At 40.8% G+C, this 25,650-nt stretch overlaps 1 protein-coding gene across 2 annotated transcripts in view; it reads right to left on the bottom strand.

The window, feature by feature from the left end:
- MPZL1 (myelin protein zero-like 1) overlaps window positions 1-25,650 on the bottom strand; it is a 65,762-nt gene that overhangs the window by 11,923 nt on the left and 28,189 nt on the right. The window contains exons 2-5 of one of the 2 annotated variants that reach the window (XM_011933399.1): window positions 12,052-12,218; window positions 6,164-6,377; window positions 4,981-5,113; window positions 2,172-2,274 (exon numbers count right to left, since the gene is read on the bottom strand). In XM_011933399.1, coding sequence (XP_011788789.1) covers window positions 2,172-2,274; window positions 4,981-5,113; window positions 6,164-6,377; window positions 12,052-12,218 — 617 coding nt within the window. The remainder of the gene's footprint in view (window positions 1-2,171; window positions 2,275-4,980; window positions 5,114-6,163; window positions 6,378-12,051; window positions 12,219-25,650) is intronic. The other variant, XM_011933400.1, reaches the window with a different exon arrangement.

The following is a 25,650-nucleotide window of genomic DNA, read 5'->3' as shown; positions in this document are numbered from 1 at the left end:
TTTTTTTTTTCTGAGATGGTATCTCACTCTGTCGTCCAGGCTGGAGTGCAGTGGCGTGATCTCAGCTCACTGCAACCTCCGCCTCCCACGTTCAAGTGATTCTCCTGCCTCAGCCTCCTGAGTGGCTGGAATTACAGGTGCGCACCACCACGCCTGGCAATTTTTGTATTTTTAGTAGAGATGGGGTTTCACCATGTTGGTTAGGCTGGTCTCGAACTCCTGACCTCGTGATCCACCTGCCTTGGCCTCCCAAAATGCTGGGATTACAGGCATGAGCCACCATGCCCGGCCATGCCTGGTAGTTTTTGATTGGTGCCAGATATTGTAAATTTTACATTGCTGGGTGCTGAATTTTGTTGTAGCATAGAGTGTTGGATTTTGTTGTAAAATGCAACTAAATTACTTTTGGATTAGTTTGATTCTTCAAAGCCTTCCTTTTAAGCTTTGTTATGGTGGGTCCATAGCATCCTTTATTCTGGTGCTAATTTAGCCCATTTAGGCATGACCATTTTGAAAACCCCAACCAATACCCTGTGTATTATAAGTCTGTCTACTCTGGCTCTTAGGAACACAAACTAGTCCCAGACCTGTGTGAGCCCCAGGCATTGTGCAACCTACTGCATTTCAGGTAGTTCTTCCCCTAGTTTCAGAGAGTCTTCTCCTATGTGTATACAACTCTGTAATCAGGCAAAGACTCAAGGGGACCCTGCTCCAGATCTCTGAAGTGCTCGTGCTCATCCTAGCACGTTCTCTCTATGGTTCCTTCTTTGGTACTCAGCCTCATAAATCCTAGCCTCCTTGACCTCCCCAAATTCTGATTTCTGCCTTCTCAATTCAGTGAGACAGCTGGGCTCAGTTTCCATTTTCCCCATCTACACTGCAGCGTGGAAACTGCTTCAAGGCGGTACACTGGGGCAATAACACAGCTCACATTGTCTGTTTCCTTTCTCTCAGGGATCATAGTGCTGCATAATCTGTGTTCCACTGTCTTGAAAACCATAGTTTCTTCTTCTTTTTTCTAGTTTGTTTTCAGCAAAAAAGCAACTTCCATAGTGCTTCAAGGGCGGAAGAAAAATGTTACAAGGCTTTTTTAGATGCTATGCCTATGTGTAACTTTCACATCTTCATTCACAACCCTATTCCTGTTCACAACCCAAATTGGTAGACTGAGGTATCTGACACATATTATGTAATCTGAGAGAGAGACAGACAGATAGACTGAATAGGAACAAGTAATGAGCTTGATGCTGTGGTAGAGAACATGATGTCTGGACACCTGGGTTCTAGCCCCAGTTCTGTCACCAGCTGGCTGTGTGCTTTTAGTAATTTCACATCACAATGCTTTAGTTTCCTCACCACATATAACAACTATGGAGTAAGACTGTGGGCACTTTTCCCACAACACTGTTACTCTCTTTGTTTTCTCTAAAATCCATTCCCACCAGCTAACACCTTTTTAGGACAAAGCTGTAACTGGCCAAATTCTTTAGCATGCGTTCTACCCCAGAAGAATCAAACTGAATGAACAAAGCTATGGAATTTTTGCCAAGCCACAATTATAATTAAAATACGATAGCCAAAACACACAAAGCTAGATTATATGCCAACTTCCAAATAAAACCTGTTTCTCTTCTGTACTTTCCACAAGTAGAAACCAAAACCATTCCTTGTTCCTCAAGCCTATTAATTATTCAGATAAATGCTTACTTTCCATTTTTTCTAAAGAATCTGTAGAAAATAATTTTTGTTTTATTATCAATACTAAGAATACCAACTTTTCCCTGCTAATTTCTTATCTTACAGAGTACCTCAATACAGAAAGAATCTCGTTCACTAGATTCATTTCCTTGGGCAATTAAAGAAGAATCTTTTACTGACAAGCCATTTCCTAATTCTGCTTGGGGCAAGGAAGCCACATTGTTAGTAAACAATTTATGTTATTGGTGGTTTCATAGAAATCTTTGCTCAAGCAGATTTTTTACCACATACTTTCCTGTGGTATTCCTACGCCAGCCCTTTACTTCCTCACTCCCACCCTTTCTCTTTCTGTCTCTGTCTGTCTGTCTGTCTCTGTCTCTCATAGCTCAGTATTCTTTTCCACACCCAGGGAAGTGACAGAGCACCAAGCTGCAGGGAACAGTGCAGTCAGCAGAATCGCAATCACCCATTACCTGGTGAGATCCAGAAGGCAGACTCTTTACAAGACCCTCAGTGTCGGAGGGGGACTTCCGAGGAGCCTGCTTAACTGGTGACAAACTCTCTGATGTACTGCAGCTGAAGAATTGGCAATTTGAAGAACAAGTGTAAAAAATAATAATAATAAATAGAAACAAAAATATAGAAATGCAAGTGACGGCAAGATGAAGCAACAGATACGTAAAAACAAAAGACAACGTAACAATGGGTATCAAAATGATCACATATTTTAAAACTATTTTCTGTTCCTGACACTCATTCTTCTAAGTCAATGAACTCATCACTGGGGGAGGCACAGAAACAAATGTGGTACAACCTCTTCAACCCAGTTTACAAAAATCATATTGAGATTCTGGTTACAGTACACACTTATCCTTTTGCTGTTTGTCTTTTCCCCCTGCCATCAACCCTCCTTTGGGATAAAGGTTTAAGGGAACAAGCTCTATGGTACCTTTTAATAGCTTAATGGCAATTCACTTTTGTTACAATCAAAGCCAACCCTCTTCTGAATGTATGTTTTAAATTACAGATATAGATCCAGGCAAGTCTTGGCTTATCTTGTTCTCTCCATAGTTTTATTCCCTACCAATACCGCAATCAAATCCCCCCAAAAACCCAGGAAGTCATGAATGAGAAACTAGGGAATGCCACATCACACAGGCTGAACCTTTTCACGGGGATAGGAGTCTTTAACAACAAGCACTATCTCATAAATGAATCAGGGGAAGTGAATGCCAGGAAGTAAGCCAGCTGGGGTACAGCGTAGGGATTTCCCAGTGAGATGTGTCGTAAGTACAGCTTAAAGCCATATGATGTATACTTTTTAAAACTTAGGAGTTTGGGGAGAGTCACATTTAAAGCGTCATTACTAAGACCAAAGCATACCATGTATTCTGCAAACTGTTCCTTCTCTGAAATGGGAGGCTACATGCTCTGAACCAAACCTGTTTAATTATTCTAAGACATAATCAGTCAGGATCTTACTTATTGATAACACAATACATGTAAGAAAAAAGAAAACTAATGTACACACACACACATACGCAATGGCATTTTACATGAAGAGCACAAATATTCAGATGTGCATAAAAACTCTATGTAACTTGACAACCCAGTTTCATCCGGATGGTTTGCTCAACATGTTTCCAATACAAACATGTGACATATTCGTGGACAAATCATCATAGCTGTTGAGTTAGCTCAGAGCTAGCTGGTTAGTCATTAACAAGGGAGAGGGGCTGAATACGTACACAGGAATATTAACAGCAACGGGCAATGTGATTAGTTACCATGTGTCTAGTGGGAGTGGAAGAGGAGACCCAGCCCTGTTATAGTCCCAATGTGTCTTCTATGTCAGCTTTTCTTAAGAAGTGGAAGATAAGCAGGATCTGATCCCAGCACACCAAGGTAGAAAAGGTAGGGGAGGAGGAAAAAAACCAAAGTAAGAAGAACAGCAGCATTCACAATGCCATGCAGGAGTCTAAGGAACTTGTTCCTGCCCTTCTTTAATCCCAAAGCAAGAACTGCAAAGACTGGCATGTCACCACCCTGGATTAGTCTCATGTTGAAAACCAACAGTCCAGCTATATTTAATCATAAAACACTCACCATGCAAGGGGGGGCAGATACAGTCAGCAGAATAGAAGCATTCCAAGCAAGTAATATCTGAATTTGAACACTCAAACTTGTTAAAACACAGCACTCCTAAAAACTCTAGATCAGCAGAGCCCATAGATAGAGGTTCCCACCATCCACCAGCAAGAGTTCAGGACATGCAATCCTTTCACATCAGAGTCCCTTCAGGATGGTTAAAGTTAGATCTGTGCACCTGCAACACTGCTCATGCTACATCAACTTGAATCCAGCCTCTGCTCCCAGTCTTACCACAAGAGCTCTACATAGCTTATATGGGTTAGCTTTCCAGCTGGGGTGGGGAAAAGAGAAGGTCCTTTAATTAGATACGCACCCTATGCTTAAACGTGTTCCATTTGAGAAGCCATAAACAAAAAGTCTATTTTTCTTTATTGCTGATATATTTTGTTACCAACTCATTATCCCATTGTGAGTGATTCTAGCTAAGAATGATCAAAGCAATAAAGATACTTAAGTTGGAGTAGGGTAGGGGAAGTACAAAAAGGAAAATCCCTGCACCATCATCACATTGGACTGGGGGAGGTAGTTTATTAAAACCACTTCCTTTTCTTCTTCTTTCTTTCTTTTTTCTTTAAAGAGACAGGGTCTTGTTCTGTTGCCTAGGCTAGACTCAAACACCAGGGCTCAAGCAATCCTCCCGCCTCAGCCTAAGTAGCTGGGACTACAGGCGCATGCCACTACTTCCAGCTCACTTCCTCTTAATTAGGGTTTTATATTTCCCAACTGGAAAGAACCACCTTGTGAGTTTATTACCAAGAAATTGAAATTAAACTCTTTCAATTTTAAATTGAACTCTTAAATTGGGTAAGTGACTTAAGACTGAGTCTTAAGACCAAGAATACTAATTGCATAGTGCATATATTGAAACACAGAGCACGAACTGCTGAGCAGCTCATCTCACCAAACCTAAGAAGGAAACTGGAGCAAAGATTAGAATCATTCCACATTTCATAGCAGGCCCACTGATTTCTGCTTGCCCATGTTAGAACACCTCCAAAGGAGACTGCCTGATTCTGACATGAAAGAAAACAGTAGTTAATTCTTCAAAATCCTTTTTTCATTAAATACATAAGTTTTTATAAACCCTGATTCCCTCCCTCCACCCCTGCCCTAAAAAACAGTGTTTCTTACCCAGTGTAATCCCGTTTAGAGTTTTTCCTTCTATAGAGGACAGCCAGAATCATGCTGATGAGCAGAGTGAGACCTAGGACCACAGCAGTAACTATGCCCACCACTACCCAAACTGGAAACACAGGCAAATTCTCTAGAGAAAAAGAACAAAATAGTTTTTGTTTTGTTTGTTTGTTTTGAGATGGAGTCTCGCTCTGTCGCCCAGGCTGGAGTGCAGTGGCCGGATCTCAGCTCACTGCAAGCCCCGCCTCCCGGGTCTGCACCATTCTCCTGCCTCAGCCTCCCCAGGCGCCCGCCACCTCGCCCGGCTAGTTTTTTGTATTTTTTAGTAGAGACGGGGTTTCACCGTGTTAGCCAGGATGGTCTCGATCTCCTGACCTCGTGATCCGCCCGTCTTGGCCTCCCAAAGTGCTGGGATTACAGGCTTGAGCCACCGCACCCGGCCAAGAACAAAATAGTTTTAAGGTACATTGCTACAGAGAGAAAACATGGAATTTTATTAAATTAACAAGCAAGTATTTTCATTTAGCAGTTACTGTACCCTCTTTTATTATACAAAAACTATGAGATCCCACTGTCTATCCTATTACTATGTAATTCATGACATGTGAATATTAGATAAGAAAGAATGAACTATGGAACTAAGCATTTCTACACCTACAATCCCTCTCAGTGCTCTAAAGAAAAACTGGAGGTGTGAATTTACCTGGATCTACTCTCCGACAAAGCAGACTTTGTCTCAAAAATGAGATACCAGAACCTGCATTTCCTGTTTGTTCTCAAAATCAAAAGGGAGAAATAACTGTGCTGTTGTTGAAAACTTTCTCCTGGAGAGTATAAAACAGTATGAATCTCCTTCTTTCCCACTGTCCATCACATCCAAACATAATGAATTTGGTCTTTCTTCTGATTAACACTTAAAAATTAATATTCCTGAAATTAGACTAATAGGCTCCAGATGGTAGGAATAAAAATGGAGAATCAGCCACTCTGGGTCAGAATGAGCAACAGTTTCCCAATTCCAAGTGTGTTTGGTAGAGCCACAGGATCACGGCAACAGGGAGCACAACTGTATGGCAAAAATCCTCCCTCCAAACCCACCATGAAATGCAACTCTTGTTCTCCATCCAAACATAAGATAAAGGAGACTGCATTATTACTGCGAAAATACTCAAGGAAGTACCTTTTTCTACGACATAGAGCCTAATGTGTCCAGGCTGGACAACGATGTCAGGAGGGTTTTTGACATCACAAATATAGGTGCCATTGTGTACAAACTGCATATTTTCTATGTTGATTGATGCATCTTTCTTGTCAAGGTCTCCAGCCCAGCTGATTCTGTCTTTAAATGGTGGATAATTCCCAAGGTACACTTGCCCTTGGGAGTAGTGGAAAAACTGCAATTAGAAAAAAGGAACACATGAACTATTCTCAAACGCAGAATTCCTAAACTCTGTAATGTGCATGCTATGAAAGGTTCTTTTAAAGACTTCATACTGTGAGAAATGCAACATCATACTACAAATCACAAGTTATGGAATCTAAGCCAGATAGAAGTTTAGAGATCATGGGACTCAACTCTGCCAGGTTTCAGTGGAAGAATCAGACTCATATGTCATCTCGAATCCTCTCAGTATTTCACTGATATAATTATTACCACCCATAATTTTATAAAAGACAAAATGGAGACTTAAGAGAAGCCATTTTCCCAAGGTCCCAATGATAGTAACTGGGGACTCAGAGTAAAATTTAGACCCATCTGAGTCTTCAAAGTCAATGTTCTTCCAATAACACCATAATTGAGCCCAGTGATTCCTAAGGCTTCAGAAAGCTTAGTGTTCACTTAGTTTACCACTAAGATACACAAAGGCACAAAGGAAAAGAATCCTAAATATCTCAGATCAGCTAATCTGAGTTTCTCCCTCTTCCTTCTGGTTTCCTATGGAGAAGTCATGGGTGTGTGAAAGGAACAAAGTCCAGAAAACACAAGATACTCTTGCTGGCTTTTGAAAGTTCAGCCTTTGACCCCTTTCTCTTTCCACTCCTCACTCTCTCCTCAGTCCTGCTTTCAGCAAAGGAACTGTCTTCTCAAAGTAAACCTTGTCAAATTCAGCACCTGGAAGCAGGGTTAAGGCCCAGTGGGAGGGGATCTATCCTCTCACTTGGCTCTAATCCAAGCAGCTATGCTGGAGGCCTGATGTCTGGTTCATGGCCCGGGTGATGGTGGAGCTGGGGATAGAAACCAGCTCTATTAGCAATGCAAACAGAGCATTTTCAGAACTGTTTGAGCATGCTGAAAACACCAGTGCAGACTCATCCATTCCCATAATTTAATGATCATCTGGATTTTCTTAACTCCCAGACCTCTCATCAATAGTGTCCCGTAAGCTCTAGACTCCTCGCCCAACTGCCTACTCACTTTACCACGTCACTGCCTCTCTCCCCCAAGCTTGTCACCTTCTCTTACAAACTTCATCTTCCCGTCTTCATGTATCCCATCTTCACTGATGGCTACCGTTTCTTTCCCAAACCATAAATCTTGAAGTAATCCTTGATTCTCTTTCTTCCCATCCAGTTAATCCCCCAATATTGTCAATTTGTCTCATTAGTTTCTCTCAGTTCTCTCTTCTCTCTATTCAGTTCCCAATGACAATATCTGTTTTTATGCTTTCATTATCTTGGGCTATGGCCTCTTAACTGGTATGTCTAACTCATCATCTTCCACAATGTCTAAATGATCACTGATAAAGAATAATGGTTATTATTATAACATTTATCAAATATTTACCCTGCAATTCGTATGATCTAAATGCGTGTTAAGAACCCTGAAGGGTCTGAGATTTTACCCTACTTACAAGCTAACAAAGTTACTTGGCCACATGTTCATAACATGCTGACAGAAGACACAGACTCCTGTGAAATCTTCACTCCCATGAAGAAGACTCAGAAACAAAGAACCTTATGAACACAAAGCATGTGTTTGTTCCCCTTGCCCCCCAAGTCCCACAGCCATGACATGGAGGGGCTCACATGGATGTTGTGCAGGCAGAGGCATTACATCACAGCGCAGTAACCCCAAGCTCAGGGAACACAAATCTCTTACAAGGGGCAGAAGACATGTCTGACTTTAGCCCTGAAAGGAGACACTACCTTCACTATACTCAAGAATAAACAAACCTGTCCTCTGCTCCAGAGGGAAATATCATCTCTGCTTTCCAAGGCTAGTTACTGCACAAAAAAAGTCCAGAACAAAGGCAGCCAGTGCCTTTGCTAGCAAGGTGTGCAAACAAGTGAAAGACCCACGGCAAACTGTCTCCCAACAACTCTCCAACCCTCACAACCACCCTGCAAGGTGAGATTCTCCTACCTGGTATTTCATCAGTAGGGAATGTGAGGCTCAGGAAACCTTGGTTACTTTCCCCAAGTCACAAGTTTTAGAGATGGAATTCAAACTCAGCTTTGATTTCAAAGTTTATGCTATTTTCAATGTTTAATGCCCCTCGGGTGAGATCATGTCTTATCTGTTCAAAGTCCTTCACTCTCTCTTCTTCACCAGAAAAATGAACCATAAACTCTCAGCTTTGCAAACGAATCCTTCCATCATCAGCTCTCTGCCTTCCCTTCCCACAACATCTCCACATATTCCCTGCCTTACATTTGTGAACCAGCGGGGATGAGCTACATGATGCTGTTTCCCAGCACTGGGTCTAAGACAGCTCCCTCAGTCAGGCTCCCTCATTGACTGGGGGCCATTTGAAGGCAGGGGATAAGTTGTATTTATCTCTGTACTCCTTGGCACTTTGCACACAGCCGGAACTACATAGTTTGCTGAACCAAACTGAGGAATAATGCCTTGGTCAAACCTTTGAGAGATGGAAATAAAACAGTGAAAAATTCACATAAAAGACTAGAATCATTATCAATCAATATTTTTAAAGTACAAGCCATGGTGCTAAAGCTAAAGCTATGAGGTATACAAAAGATGTAAGATAGGCATGTCCTCTTAAAACACCCATATTCGGAATGAAGAAGAGGAAAACTGTCATATTAAGGGATCTGTATTACAGGAATGGCCCAGATAAGGGTAGTGAGTTTTAAGGGCTAAAAGGTTTTTTTAAAAAAAGAGGCATTATGGAGGAAACAGAAGGTAAAAATGGGGTGCAGCTTAAATGGCAAGTGTTCAGAAGTAGGAAAACAAAGCACAAAGCATTTTTACTAAACTGGAAGTGATGCCGTAAGACAACACAAGCGTGGCTAAAGTGGTAGGCTGGGCCAAACTGTAATGAACTTTTAATTCTAGACAAATGTTGTCAGCAACAGGTATCTAAGTTTCTGACAACCTGCAGTGAAAAGGTGAAAGAACTGTTATAAGACTACGCACCTGCTGGCGTATGAGGGTTGGATTGAAAGATGAAAACACAGAAGCAGAAGAATAACAAGGGGTTACTGCACGAGACCAGGCACACAGTTAACATTGCTCAATAGACAGCAGAGACACAGGAAGGCTGACAAAAAGCTAGATGCCAGAAGCAAAGTAGGAAGAACCAGCAAAGGTTCTTATTTCTTGGGGACAGAAGGGAAGTGGTAAGGGACAGGGAACGAAAGGACAGAAAACACAAAACAAAACAAAAATTGATCACAAAACTCATCTCTAGATGAACACAAGTACACCCCCCCCACCAAAAAAAAAAGCAAAGAAGGGAAACAGAAGGGAGAAAAAATGAGTTCAGTTTCAGATATGTGGATCCCGAGGCCGTGGGCCAAAAAAGTCATCTACAGTATGGCATTTGAACATACCGGGTTTGAATATACTTTTCCTGTAAAACCTACAAAAACAAAAAAGCAACCCACTCATCTTATTAAATGTGTCCTGACATTTTGGAATTAAAGGATCCTATGTCAATAACTGAACATGCTGGGATTAACTGCAATCAGACTCGTGTGTAAGTATAAATTGATTAGCTAAAAATATTAATCAGAATTACAGCATGTTCTGAACAGTAAGTCTGAGTTACGTAAACCTTCATGGACCCACATGACCAGACTGTTTCCAGCATAAATGGAACTGTTCTTTAAAAGAAAGTTATTACCTCTGGGTGCCTTCCTGATGACTGCTTCATTTTCTATGGACTTAAATAATGGCCTCACACCAACTCCTGCAGAAGACTTCAGTGGGAAATCTTTAAATGTTTAAATAGTTCTTTGGATTCTCTTGAGTAAACTTATGTGTTTAATCTTGCCTCTATGGGAACATTAGTGTATGTTCTATGCTGATGCCATATTTATGTGAAGCAGAGAATGCCTCTGTATGCCTTCCCATGCTATCTGTATGGATTTCTGTGCTCACCATTATGGCTACTGTAAGGGAAGGCCTCTCTTATAAAGACCTCTAGACTATGCATTCTCCATAGGGCAGATTCTCCCCCAAGGGAGCAAACACTTGCTCTTGGGTAGGAAGCTTTGAGAAAATCTTACTCTTTTATATGTAAAACAGATACAGAGGATATCTACCATATTAAAATTTCATGGAAGGGGGCAGAGATTAAGAAAAAATGTCAAAAGGCTCCTTTTAAAAATAAATTGTAAAAAATACTGAGAAGCACGGCCTTAAGTAATCCCTAAAACCTATGAGGCAGTAAATATTATTAGCAGAGTTTTCTACCTGAGAGAGAAATAATATACAAGGGAAATCATACCATATTGAACTTTCAACAATTCTAACCTGTGTGGTGTGGCCACGGGTGAATAATCTTGAGTCAGTGTCTCCCATCCTCCCCACCCTGTCTTCCACATAGAGCTGTGAGGAGTAAATGGCATAGGCATATGACGGGCCCAGCATCTATGTGGTGATCAACAAATGTAACTCACCATTCAGAAGAAGAATTGGGTATTCTTTTTTTTTTTTTTGAGACGGAGTCTCGCTCTGTCACCCAGGCTGGAGTGCAGTGGCGCAATCTCCACTCACTGCAAGCTCTGCCTCCCGGGTTCACGCCATTCTCCTGCCTCAGTCTCCCGTGTAGCTGGGACTACAGGCGCCCGCCACATTTTTGTATTTTTAGTAGAGCTGGGGTTTCACCGTGTTAGCCAGGATGGTCTTGATCTCCTGACCTCGTGATCCGCCCGTCTCAGCCTCCCAAACTGCTGGGATTACAGGCGTGAGCCACCGCGCCCAGCTGGGTATTCTTAACGATAGATGACAGACTGTCCTTGCTGAGTACTGACAACCTGAAAAGTGCAACAGTACTAAAATATGTGCGAATATTTGAAGGGCATTCAACATGCTGGGAGAGCAACAGTAACAACAAATTGTGTATATTAGTAATTCAAGAGCTAGACACTTTCATGAGCACTTGTCTTGTATAATCTTACTTTATCCTCCTAACACCCTTGTGTGGGAGGTTTTATCATCTCCATTTTACAGACCAGAACCAGGATAGTCAGTTCATGTTTAATAAACACCCACTGCATAACCAGCACTCCACTAGTTACTAACTAACCTTTTTTTCAACCCTCTGGTGCTGTATTTCTGTGACATTCTTCATCTTACTCCAAAGTCATCTATGTATCAGCCTTCCTCCTAATCATCTCTGGGTGACAGCAAGGATTGTTTTAGACATTTTTGAAGGCCCTACATAACCCACTACATAGTAAGCTCCTAATCAATATTGCTAAATCAGATGAACTATACGCTAAATTTGAAAAAAAAATCAAATCAGAAGGTACATACACATATATATATATAATTTGGTAATACATAAAATAAATATCAATAAAAATGGGGCAATGAAAGATGAAAAGATGCAGGATAAATCCTGATTAGAGTCAATTAAGATCAATTTCAGAATAGGATTTGATGGTGGAGAGGAACTGAGCAAAGACGAGGAAACCAGCTGCATTTAAGACATGCTGAACTTATTTTATCCTGAAGCAAGAGAAGGGCCTTCAAGTCTATAATAGATAAAAAAATACACTCATTTTAGAAATGAACCATCAGAAAAATGGATCACTAATTATACAGCAGTAAAGAAACCTGTGAGGTAGGAGTAGCCAAGAGCAGTCAAGCATTCTTACCGACACAGTAGTGTCAGCCCCCTCTGGCTGGAAGCTCCACGTGACTGAGGTCAACCCGCCAGTCTTATTAGTAGACTTGAACTTGCAGGTCAGCTTCCCTTGTGTACCATTTGCCACGAAGATTTCTTTTGGTGTATACACTTCCAAGGCTGATACTCCAGCTGTCACTGAAGAGAGAGGAATAAGGGTAGTTAAAAGTAGGACTTAGCATGAATACCACTGCACATTTTTGCCGGACAAGAAAAGATACAGCAAAGTTACTAGATATATACAGTAATTCACTGCCATTACATATTTCTGGCAGAATATTCTACAGCTAAGTTCAATCAGAATAGTACCATAAACAGAATAATTGCTGATGGTTTAGGTTTATATTGCTTTTTAGTTAAGATATGTTTATTAGTTTGGCTATATTGAATATTTATTTCACTAATAGACTTTTTAAAAGAGCAGTTTTAGGTTTACAGAAACATTGAATGGAAGGTAGAATTCTCATATTCCCTCACTCCCCCATGGCCATCCTGTTTCTCCTATTATTAACATCTGGCATTAGTGCTATACATTTGTTTTAATTGAAAAGCCAATATGGTTATATCATTGTTAACCAAAGTCCATAGTTTACATTAGGATTTGTGTTAGTGTTGTAGATCCTATGGATTTTGACAAAGGTGTGTAGTGACGTCTCCACCATTACAGTATCATATAGAATAGTTTCACTCCCTAAGCATCTCCTGTGCTACACCTGTTTATTCCTGCCCTCCTTTCCCCCACATCCCTGGCAAACACTGACCTTATACTGTCTCTATAGGTTTGCCTTTTCTAGAATGTTATCTAGTTAAAATCATGCAGCATGTAGCCTTTTAAGGTTGGCTTCTTTCAGTTAGTAATATGCATTTAACTTTCTTCCATGTCTTTTTGTGGCATAATATCTCATTTCTTTCCATTGCTGAATAATATACAAATTGTATGGATGTACCACAGTTTATTCATTCACCTTCTGAAAGACTTCTTGGTGGCTTCCCTGATGGTCTATTTTTAATGATGTGATGGGCGTATTTTTACTCCTTTAAGTAGTTCTGATGTGTATCTGTTATGCAATTGTTATCACACTGACCTCTTCTCATCATCCATGTGTAATGCAATTAAAACTATCCTAAGATATAACTTCATTTTAAAGCCACATTTATTATTTAACTGATCCTTTTCTTATAAAGAACTTAAGGAAGAAAAATGCTTATTTTGGTTTTGTTAGTGAAACCATACCTACCATAAGATTTCACTGTGCTAGGTAAGTAAACAGCTGATTACACCGTATATCACATTTTCATTTTACCCATCAAGTTTTGTCAGTTAGCCTGAGCCCAGAAAATAGTAATTAAAATGTGTCTACCACTTGGGATATAAACATGGCTCTCTTTTCAAGATCTGCAATCACAGGCAACTGCAGGAATTGTTAAGGATTGTTGCTAAAAGTATTTGCCAAATTGTTAAAGATCGCTAACTTGAACATGCTGCTATAAAAGCAATGCTTTCACAGATAAAATGAACGTCAGAAAAAGAAAAAACTTATTTGGCCTAAAATTGGTAACTTAAAAATATCCATCTTCGATATTTTTTAAAGAAATAGTTCGGAATAAATATCTGCAGTGCTGCAATTATTCTTAGAATGTAACAGATGGGCAGAATAAGGAAGAGTATTGTCAGCCAGGACTGATGGTCATTTTCAGAATTTTTTCTCCTTGAAGACTTAACTGACTCTCAGCCAAGGAGAACAAGAGTACTCCCCCATTCCTCCCAACCATCTTGCAAATGTTTATTCTCAGGACACAATGGGCACTTTTGGCTATTCTTTTAAATAAACTGAGAGCCATACTGCATCAAGCAGATTTTTTTTTCTGCTAAAGAGGGTGGATTATTATTACAGGGAACAACAGATTATTATTTGTGGTCCAAACCTCAAAACAAGCATTTCTTTCAGAGGAGATGCAAACAAAAGAGTTCCTTGCTATTGTGGGTAGGCAGAAAAGTAGCCCCAGGGCACTTGAGTTCAAAATGAAGGACAAAGCACAAGACTAGACTAGTGGACCAGCTTATTCCAGGAAGCAGCACTGGCTTGCAACCCTTATTCATTCTGTGTGATTTTGACTAGTTTTCTCCATGGTGATAAGTACTGGAAAGCCACAGTCTCTAAAGTCTATAAATAAGGTTTCTTAAGGATTTTCTCTTTCTTTCTTTCTTTTTTTTTCTTTTCCCGAGTCTCAATCTTGTGACCCAGGCTGGCGTGCAGTGGCACAACCTCCGCCTCCTGGGTTCAAGCAATTCTCCTGTCTCAGCCTCCTGAGTAGCTGGGATTACAGACGCCTGCCACCATGCCCAGCTGATTTTTGTATTTTTAGTAGAGGCGGGATTTCACCATGTTGGCCAGGCTGGTCTCGAACTCCTGACCTCAGGTGATTTACCGGCCTCAGCCTTGCAAAGTGCTGGGATTATAGGCGTGAGCCCCTGCACCTGGCCTTCTCAAGGATTTCCTTAAACCAGATCCCTTCCTCAAGGCCTGGTTGCAAGAGTTGTCATCCTGAAACATTATTTAAAGATGGAATCAGACCACGCGTCCAAGTTTACAGTCACAGAATTTTGAGCAAAAAGACTAACCAAATTCCCAAACGGCTTTTAGGCATCTATTTTAAGACAAAGATTTCGTTACACCAAAGTTAGTTAATAAACAGGTGACTTTTTAAAAAACACACAACACTCTTTGGCTAATTTGAATGTGTAGCTCTTAGCCAGGATTATGAAATCCAAAGCTAGCCTATCAGCTAGCTCAAGAAAAAGAAAATGACTCCACACACTAAGAAATTAGCTTCCTTCCATCCCTGGCTATCTATGCTTTTCTCTAATACTACTCTTGTCATCATTTTTGGAGATTTCATCAGTCATAAGATAAACTTTCTAAAACCTTAGTCTGTTTCTCTTCTCCAACAATCTGGGTAAAATCAGGCCTACTCCAGCCACTCATTTCTATGGTCATACCTGTTCAATCAAATTTAGCCTAAAGCTGCCTCCTTACATATTTTAAGTTCAGCATAAGGGTTTTTCTGTACACTGTGAACTATAACAAGTATAGGTGTAAACAGGCCGTAGCCAATCACCTTGTGCCAATCACCGAGTTTTGGCCAATCAAATGTAGCCAACTGTTCAAATTGTGTTCAAATAAGGCAAATGCCAAGCTATAATCAATGCAGCTGTTTCTGTACCTCACTCCCGTTTTCTGTACATCACTTTCATTTTCCTGTACATAAATCTTCTTCCACCACATGGCTGTGCTGGCATCTCTGAGACTGCCTTGGCTCAGAAGGCTGCCCAATTCGCAATTCATTCATTGTTCAATTAAACTCCTTTAAATTTAAATTCAGCTGAAGTTTTCATTTTATCATACCCTAAACCAGGGCTTCTCAACCTCAGCACTACTGACATGCCTTGTAGGATGTTGAGCAGCACCCCTGGCCTCTACCAGATGACAGCAGGACTTCCTCTGCCTCCAGTTATGACAACCAAAAACGTCTCCAGACATTGCAAATGCCTCCTCAGAGGCGAAACCCCCCGGCTGAGAATCACTAGCTCTAGACCCTATCATCAGTACCTGCACCCACTCCAGAATCACGGTTTCAGGCTTCTCTACTCCCTAACTGACCACCTCTTAGCTTTCCAATATCCTCCAAAACCCTGAGTTCATTGATCCCTAAGCTGCATCAAAAACTAAAACCCCAGCATGTCTTCATTTGCTTTACTCAGATTAAACCCCATAAGCCACCATTATACTCACAGCCTAGAATACACAATCAGCTTTCTTGCCTCTCCCTTCAGGGCCTTCACCTGGCCAAATGTCTATCCTGGTTAAATTCAATTCTTTACCCACTCTGCATCTCCACCAGGGTGGCTGACCACAGCTGGACAAAGGCACACAATCCCACTGACTATTTTCGCCTTAAATTTAGGGTCACTAATCTCAAAGGGACTCAATGCTGTCTGGCAATCCATCCACATTGCCCTAATCCATCTGCTTTCTAGTTCCCTAGAGAACTATTTTAAACCTTCCTCTCTAATCTCAAATTTCTACTTCCTCTGGTTTCTCACTCCCAGCTAATGACTGAGCTGCTTATTTCATTGAGAAAACAGAAGCAATGAGAAGAGAACCTCCCTATGTCCAGATACCATAGCTACCCACCTCCCTGCATCTGTGCCCATTCTGCTTTCCTTGCACTCCTATGAAGAAAGTGTCTGCATTCCTCTCCAGGATGAACCTCTCTACTACACACTGCATCTCATCTCTTGCCTACCTAAGAACATTCATTGATCCAGCAATTCTCCCTCTTCTGAATTTTTCACTCACTACTGAATTACCACCAGCAGCAATATAAACATACATATTTATATTTATATCCCAGGTTTAGAGAAAAAAAATCTTGACCCTGCATCTCCCTGCAGCTCTGGCCCCTTTGTCCTCCTTTATTTTACCAATCTTGAAAGAACTGTCTGTACACACTGTGTCCAATTTCTCTCCTCCTCTGTTCTCTTGAATAAATCCAATTTAGGCTTTCATCTCCGTTACTCCATAGAAACTGTTTTTGTTAAGGAATTCAATGACCTCTATGATTAATTCTCAAATCTTGTCTTATTGCCCTTTCTGAAACCTCTGACAGTTACTCCCTCCTAAAACTTTTTGTTTTGTTTAGCTTTGGAACAGTTTTTAGTTTTTAGTTTTTAGTTTTGAACAGTTTAGCTTTTGGAATGCCTCTCCCTCTTGATTCTCTTATTTCATTGACTGCTCGTTCCCTGGTTCTCCTGACCTCTATATGATTAAGAACCCACATCATGTCTCTGACTGCTTGTCTATTTAACATTGCTTCTCTTGGTGACCTCATCCAGTTTCAAATGCTCCCAAATGCTGATGACACCTGTATACATATATATATACACACACACACAGCCTATTCAACTTCGCTTGGATATAACTGGCATCATCTCAAATATGTCCAAATTAAACTCCTGATTCCCAACCCCCAAACTTCCTTTTCATGGGCTTCTCCAAATCAGTGAATGGCAACACTGGTTTTCTAGTGGCTGAGACCAAAACCCTGAATTAGTTTGTGACTCCTCTCATTTGCACAACTTTCCTCCAAGCTGTCAGCTACACATGTCATCTCTACTTAGAAACCTATCTAGAAACTGCTCTCTCTCTGCCTCATTTAGTGCCACCATCTTGGTCCAAGTCACTGTCATCTTTCACCTGAATTAAGTATTGATAGCTTCCTAATTGGTGTCTGCCTCCTCCAGCCTTTCCCACTTCACAGCAACTAGTCCACAGAGAGGCCAAAGAGATCTCGTTAAAATTCAGGTCGGATCATATCACTCTTCTACTGAAAATCCTCTAAGGGTATCCCATCAGCCAGATCAGGCCAGTCCTCATGGGGCCCACAAAGTCCTACATGAGCTAACTCCTGACTACCTCTTGGACGTCACTGCCTACCCTGACCCCCCTCAAATATGTTGCAGCAGCCACCCTGGTCACCATGTTTTTCCTCTGCCTATGGTGAGTGTACCCCAGATAGAGAATGCTATGGACAAAGAGACCAAAGGTATCCTAGGAAATCATGACGCATGGCCAACTGTGTCAAATGCTGAGAGCTGGGTGCTCTACGTAGCTGATGGTAGGGAGAAATTTCAGTGAAGATCCTTGCTTAAAACTACACATGGTTTCCTTGCACATAGCACCTAAAATTCAAATCAACTTTTGCCAAGCACAGAGCAGCAGTTTCTGACCAACTACGACGAGCACGAATGGCATCTTGTTAGAACTGTTCTCCTGTGTGGCTCAAGAGAGAAACGAAATCATAGGTTACCCTCTCAGGCTGTATTCCATGCAGTCCGAGCAAGGGATGTGCTCACTGGTTTCTTAAACAATTGGGAATGGTTTGCTTTGTCCATTCCCCTGCCTTTTTTTAAATGACTAGGAGTATTATGGGAATACATAGTAAAATTATTGTTGAATTCAGACAGCTCACCCGCAGAGTCATAAAAGAGAGTTTTTAGGGGCTAGTTAAAATGGCTAAAAATGCAAATGTAAAGACCATTGAGATATACAGAAACTATTGTTCTAATCTATATTCCATGTCACTAAAGACTAGAATCTCAATCTGAATAAGAGATTAAATAGGTTTCTTTGAGGCCGAAGATTTATAATTACGGCATAGTGGCAAAAATGGCTGTGAAATGTATTACTACATTTGGTTCAAGCTTTGGTTCAAAACCTATAGATGGATTTTAAAAAGCCTGTTGATTCCTGAATAAAACTGCTTTGGGAATAAAAACACAGAAATGAAATGAAATAAAATAGATTAAATGATATACAAACGTTTTCATATCCTGCCAACTTTGGATTCTGAGCTCCACATAAACTTGCATACAAACATCAACATGGAAATGAGAGCTGCTGAGCTTACTTTCTCTCTGGGGAACGGTCCTATAAGGAGTAGAGAATCCTGCTGAGTTATGCTAGAGTTTAAAGGGCAAGAATATAAACAAATAAAATCCAAATAACCCTTCTCTTAGAGTACTCTGGGGAATAAGCTTTCTAAAAGGTACTGCGTTGCTCAGAGGTATCATTTAGCAATGAAGTAAGTGATATACTGACCCTCAAAATAGGAGATCAATTCAAATGAAAAAAGCCCACGAAGTCATTTGACAAGTAATCAAAAAGTCTGTGGAATCATCTGACTAGAGGTCATTTTTACAATAATCAAAGGATATTCAAAACGTAATATTCTTACAATTTGGATGGACAACCAGAACATTTCAGAAAGAAAAAAAAAAAAGTAAAGATGGAAAACAAAACAATATCCATCACAATCACAAAGAAAAAGGCAAATTCAAGAATGGTTCACCTAACAGGCTATTTCCTGACATGACTGACCTATTTCAATATTCTGAATTACTGAAACAATAGTGTAAATAATGTCTCCCAACTACATGCCAAGATGATCTTACTCCAAGTAAATTCAAACTCTCATACCATACAATCATTTGAAATACACTGTGGCAGCATTATTAGGAACAAATAAACATGTTCACAGCAGGAAACACAGGCAGGGATACTGAAGCTGTTACTGGTTGAAGCAATTCCATGTCATGTTACTACTGGGTCCATTTATAGCATACCGGTTTGTAAAAAACTTTATCTTTTTTTTTTTTTTTTTGAGACAAGAGTCTTGCTCTGTTCAGGCTGGAGTGCAGTGGAGCAATCTCAACTCACTGCAACCTCTGCCTCCTGGGTTCAAACGATTCTCTGGCCTCAACCTCCTGAGTAGCTGGGACTACAGGTGCGCACCACCACACCTAGCTCATTTTTCTATTTTTTTAAGTAGAGACGGGGTTTCACCCTGTTGGTCAGGCTGGTCTTGAACTCCTGACCTCAAGTGATCCACCCGCCTTGGCCTCCCAAAGTGCTGGGATTAAAGGTATAAGCCACCTCACCCGCCCCCTAGAAACCTTATCTTTTTAACACACCGCGTTAAGGTTTTCCTTGTAATTGAAAAAGGCTTTTGTTTTGAATTTTTTTAAGCACTTTGATGTTACCAGTATAAACTCCTGCTTAAAAGAGTACAATCAAGCAATCTATTTAAACAGCGTTCTGACCTATCTCTTGTTCTCTGTTGGTACACAGCAAGAGTCTGATATTGTAATATCTCCTAGTAAGGAAAAATATGACCTTTTAAAACATACTAAGAGAGAGGAACAAAAGAGAATACTAAATACAAATTCAGGGTAGTAGCTACAACTGGAACAGGGTGGAGGAGGCAGGAAGTGAAAGGTACACACTATTGGTAATGTTTTATTTCCTAGGCTGGTCACGAGTACATGGGTGCTCATTTTAATACTGATAGTGTAAACTGTACACACATACACTCTTTGTATATATTTTACTTTTTACAATCAAAATTCTACAAAAGAGAGAGACAGGAAGACATTAGTAAAGCAATAAAAGATTTACTTTTTAAGTTTCAGAATGCTCCAGTGAAAATTCCACACGATTCCCTCACAGTGTCTACTGTGACTTCTACAATCAGGCTGGATAAAGTAAAGCTGACTCAACGACGTGTGCTGTGGAGATAACGCATGCACAGAGCTGCCTTGCTGCCTACTGTGGGGTCAGACTCAAATCTCTCTTGGGAACAGGGCCACCCTGCAGCTGAAGCGGGCTCTTTCAGCCCGCAAATCAGGGCTGCTATTGTAGACCTCTCTCGGCTGGATGGCACAAAGTAGGGGAGGGCTGCAAAAGTATACTCCATTCAACAAGCCCTAAGTATTAATAAACTAAGCTTTTCATTAGTCAGGAACACACTCTTCTGCACTCTTTGTCTAAAGTTATGCTTCGGGCCTTAATCTCAAGGGACTTCCTCCTAGCGTCTGGCCCACACTCCCCACCCTGTGCTCCCAGGCATCCTGTCCTTTCCTTGTCAATGCTCTCCTCACAGCCCACTTACATGACCGGCTGTCTGCACCCCTCAGAGGGCAAAGGGCTGTGTCTACCTTGTTTACCATTATATCCTCGTTACCTGACAAATGCCTAGCCCTTTCACAATGTGTTCAACAAATATTTGTTTGAATGTCAGGAAAAATGAATGAATCAGTGAATGAATGAATGAATCAATAAAGAATACAATATATCAAACTAAACTCAGATAAGCTCAGCCATAAAAATCAACTTGCTCTACAACAAATGGCTTCAGCATAATGCCCAACATAAAAAGTGTCTGAGGAGATGATTTGGGGTCAACTTTGAACGCTGACACTACCTTGGAGGATGCTTAGATATGTTTCCTCCAAGAATCATCTTTCTGTGTGAGAGAATCATCCCAAAGGAGACTCACCTTTTGAAACATTTGATTACAAAAAAAAAAAAAAAAAATCCAGTCAGACAAGGTGGCTCACAACTGTAATCCCAGCATTTTGGGAGGCAGAGGCAGGAGGGTGGTTTGAGCCCTGGAGTTCAAGACCAGCCCTCGTCTTTACAAAAAAATATTAGCTGGGCATAGTGGCTCAAACCTGTAATCTCATGATCTCAGCTACTCGGGGGGACTGAGATAGGGAGGATTGCCTGGGCCTGGGAGGTGGAGGCTGCAGTGAGCTGTGATTGTGCCACTACACTCCAGCCTGTGTGACAGAGTGAGACTGTCAAAAACAAAACAAAACAAAACAAACAAACAAAAAAACCATGTACTTTTACTAACACACAAGATTACCAAATCCCTCTCAGAGTCAATTCTTTCCGCTCATGATCGATGTCCAGCTGGCCACATATCTATCCTTAACCTTTTTTGTACCAACAAAGATCTTTCTGTTTCTCAAATGAGAAATGCTCAAAGGGTCCTGAATCAGTCCAGTCATTGAACTAATCACTTGACTTTTTAAAGCCCTGCGATTTCTTCTTGCCCTCCTCTATATATGTACTGTTCATCTCTCTCTCTCTCCTGCAAATGGTCTCTTTTCTTCAATCAACCATTCATTATTTCAAACACACACTGAAACTCAGCCTCTACTTGAATGTACTGACAGTCTAGTGGAGACAAATAAACAAACATCTACAGTGCGGCTGCAGAAGCACCGTGCATGGCCGCTGGGATGCACAAAGTGCATTAGGAGATCTTCCACAGCGCAGGCTTCCATTAAATACTAAAGGCTCAAAACATGAAGCAGGCAACACAAATGCCCCAGTTGCAGTTAGCTTGAATTGTATCATCTGCATAAAGCATCCAAACATTTCTCAGTTCTTAGCAAGCAGATGAAAATAAGGAACTTTTGGTAGAACAATCAGATTTTACCTCTGCTAGAGTACAGTGGACTAAAATGCTTAACATAAAGAACATGTTGAAAGCTCTGGAAGCATAGCTGATAGATAGGAAAATAACACTCTCACATATTTTACACTTCCCAGGTGCTGAAATGGCATATTAAAAATGCTCTTGAGGAAAAAGACCACTGTACCTTAAATCTACCTTTCTGAGCTCTCAAATCTTATCCGGTTTATAGTATGTTTGAAGATATAGGAACCAAAGTTTAACTGAAACCAGAAAAGGCCAATACAATTATTACTACGAGGACAGAACAAGAGATTGGAAAGAATACGCCTATGGTTGATGGCAATAAGAGTAGATTCCTCTCCTCCAAAACACAGCAAACTTTTTTAAAAATTTAAAAATACTGCCTACTGAAAAATATTAAATTACCGTATATGATATCATAATAGATATATGTCATTGTACATCGGTAGAAATCCATAAAACGTACAACAGAAATAACGAACCCTAAGATAAATACAATGGTCTTTGGGTGATAATGATGTGTTATCATCATTATGCAAAAACTTCTCTAAACAGTCTAAGTCTTGAAAGAATAGTAGTGCCTGGGTCCCACCCCTACCTCCAGGAATTCTGATTTAATTGGTAAGGGGGATGGCCTGGATATCAGGAATTTTAAAAGGCCCCCAGGTGATTTGAAACATGTAATTACTACCCAGCACACAAATGAGATATTGGGACTTCACTTATGATGCTATTATACAATAAGACCACGCCTGAAGCTGATGAGCCACGCCTTGCCTGGCATTTGACTGACTGCAGGTATAGGTATGTTCACTTGTAAAATACATATTAGTGCACATGCATGAACCTGAACTTTTCAAAATACCAGGGCAGTGCTCTACTCAGCTACTTAATCAATAACACACTTGTATAAGTTTCCATGTCGACAGAGAAAAATTACAAAAATCGACTTTATTCTGAAGACTGCACTGGCAGCCTGAGTTAACACGACATTGGTGTCCAAAGCCCACAAATTATATATAAAACCACCCACAAGTGTGTGTGCTATTTTTTGTTGTGATTTTAATGGTTTAAAATGTACTTTGGAAACAAATGAAATACGCACTAAGCATTTGAAAGCTCTGAAGCGCAGCTGTGCCAGGTGCGGTGGCTCACGCCTGTAATCCCAGCACTTTGGGAGGCTGAGATAGGTGGATCGCTTGAGCTCACGAGTTCAAGACCAGCCTGGGCAACATGGTGAAACCCCATCTCTACCAAAAATACAAAAAGTTAGCCGAGCCTATGGTGCACACCTGTAGTCTCAGCTACTTGGGAGGCTGAGCGGGGAGGATCGCTTGAGCCCAGGAGGCAGAGGTTGCAGCAAACGGAGATCAGGCCACTGCACTCCAGCCTGGGTGACAGAGTAAGACTGTCTCAAATAAATAAATAAAGCTCAGCTGCTAGAATCTACTAAAGAGAGCTTGAAAATCACTGTTCTGCTTGGTTTTAAGAAATTCAAAGGCCGGACGCGGTGGCTCAAACCTGTAATCCCAACACTTTGGGAAGCTCAGGCGGGTGGATCACCTGAGGTCAGGAGTTGGAGACCAACTGGACAACACGGTGAAACCCCGTCTCTACCAAAAATACAAAAGTTCGCCAGGTGTGATGGCGGGCGCCTGTAATCCCAGCTACCTGGGAGACTGAGGTAGGAGAATCGCTTAAACCCGGGAGGCGGAGGCTGCAGTGAGCCGAGATCGCACCACTGCACTCCAGCCTGGGTGACAGAGTGAGACTCCATCTCAAAAAAAAAAAAAAAAGAAAGAAAGAAATTCAAGTTTACTTCACGGTGTAAAACCAGTCTGCTGCAGCTGGACAAACGGCCTAACCACAAACCAATCACCTAGGGGAAGGTAAATTAAATGGAGAAAGAAATACTTCGCCTTTGTTACAGCTGTGAGTACTTTCAAGATGTGTTTACTGTAGAGTTATCGTTTGGACACGTTCTTAATGAGATCTGAATTTAACGCAGATTTGTCCATGACAATTTCCTATTGAAAATACATTTAAAAGCTCCTCCATTGCTTCATAAAGTCCATAATTATCAGCATGGCACACTAGGCTTTTCAAAGTAACCCTCCTTTTCCTGTTTTACATTTGGCAAAGGCTGTTGGTGGTGAGCTGGTATCAGCTTGCTCTCACTTCCCTAACATGCCACGTAGCCAGCATATCTCGGGGCTGCACTAACACAGCTTGGAACAAGGCCGACCTCTGAAAGTTTACAGAATTTCAAGACTCCACCTGAACGTCATTTTGGTAAAGCCCTCCCTGATCTCACCACCTCTTCTTCTGCCACACTCTTCAATATTTCTCACACAACTCTGGCTGCAGTCTACTGAAGACACACCTTTCAGTGAAAAGCACAATCTCCCCTGCAATTAACTCCAGCTCCCATGTTAGACTCACAACTCCTTGAGCCATGGAACTCCACCTTAACTTGCCTTCGGTGTGCCCAGCACCTACTACACTTCCTGGTGGTCAGAGAGCTCTCAAAGAACATTTCAAAAGGAGTGAACAGATAACACCGAATTTTTTGGTTCCCTGTAAAGTGAAGTTATAATTAATGAAACATATAAGCACTATTTTTTTTCCTAAAATAAGGAAACCAACCTTCCCTTAAATGGATGCCTAACTCTAGCCAAGCTCTCTCTGGCTCCTAGAAAAATCTGGCAAAAAAGTACAGGTTAATCAGCACTGATTCGTCACTGCCAGAAAGAGTTCAAAGGGTAAACACTCACCCTTGAACAGAAAGTAAAATATGAGTAAGGAAGGGAAACATCTGCCCCTGCTTCCTATTGAGATGCTGGCTTTATCAGAATTTTTAAAAGACAGTATCAATTGAACAATTCATTTATTGAATAGATAATAAATCCTAAGTCTGAGTGGGATGAGTCTCATTAGATACTGTACACGGAAATATACACAACAATGTATACAACAAACTTTGTGTCCCTACAGTATGCAGGGTATGGCACAGTGCAGGGCATGGGAAAATGGTCCTCCAAGCAGGCAGTCGGCACTGCCTGGTCTGTATCTTATTGTTTATGTCACCTTACCTTCCCTAAGATAAGTTCCTACTAAACTATCCCCCTAAAATAGCAATCAGACTATAGGTAGCTAATTAAAGTCAAAATTTGAAAAATGAAGAGGTCAGGGAGTATTTTATGAAAGATGCACTTGAACTTTATCTGGTATACTGAGAAGACTCAAAATAGATTGAAAGGGCATTTTGCAGAGACAGAAAAACGTGAGATGATGTTTAAAGATGAATTATGGAGATTAATTTGGCTAGAATAGAGGAAAAGTTTTAAGATGAAAAGGTAGTCTGAATCCAGATGAGCTGGAACTTGATCCTGTAGGAAGTGGGCACCACGAAGGATTCTTAAGCAGGCTTGATATGGTAACAGTGGACGTTTTGGTTGAGTCGTAAAGATACACAAAAAAGGGAGGAAAAGAAGAGACATTTGGAATAATTATTGGAAAATTTATTGGAATAATTTTTTCCCAAAGGATTTTTGTTAGTTTCATTCTGCCTCCAATACTGGAAAAACAGAAAAATTTCCATGAGTTGACTCATCTCTAAATCTTTCAAAAACAACACTACTAACAAATGAAATTATTTTTACATGTATAAACCTGCAAACTGACTTTAGATATGTGAGGGATATTTTTAAAAACTTAAGTA

The sequence above is a fragment of the Colobus angolensis genome, unplaced genomic scaffold, assembly GCF_000951035.1.
Source record: "Colobus angolensis palliatus isolate OR3802 unplaced genomic scaffold, Cang.pa_1.0 Scaffold126, whole genome shotgun sequence".
Lineage (NCBI taxonomy): Eukaryota > Metazoa > Chordata > Mammalia > Primates > Cercopithecidae > Colobus > Colobus angolensis.
The sequence above is the reverse complement of the archived record's forward strand: the minus strand, read 5'-3'. Positions and strand labels throughout refer to the sequence as shown.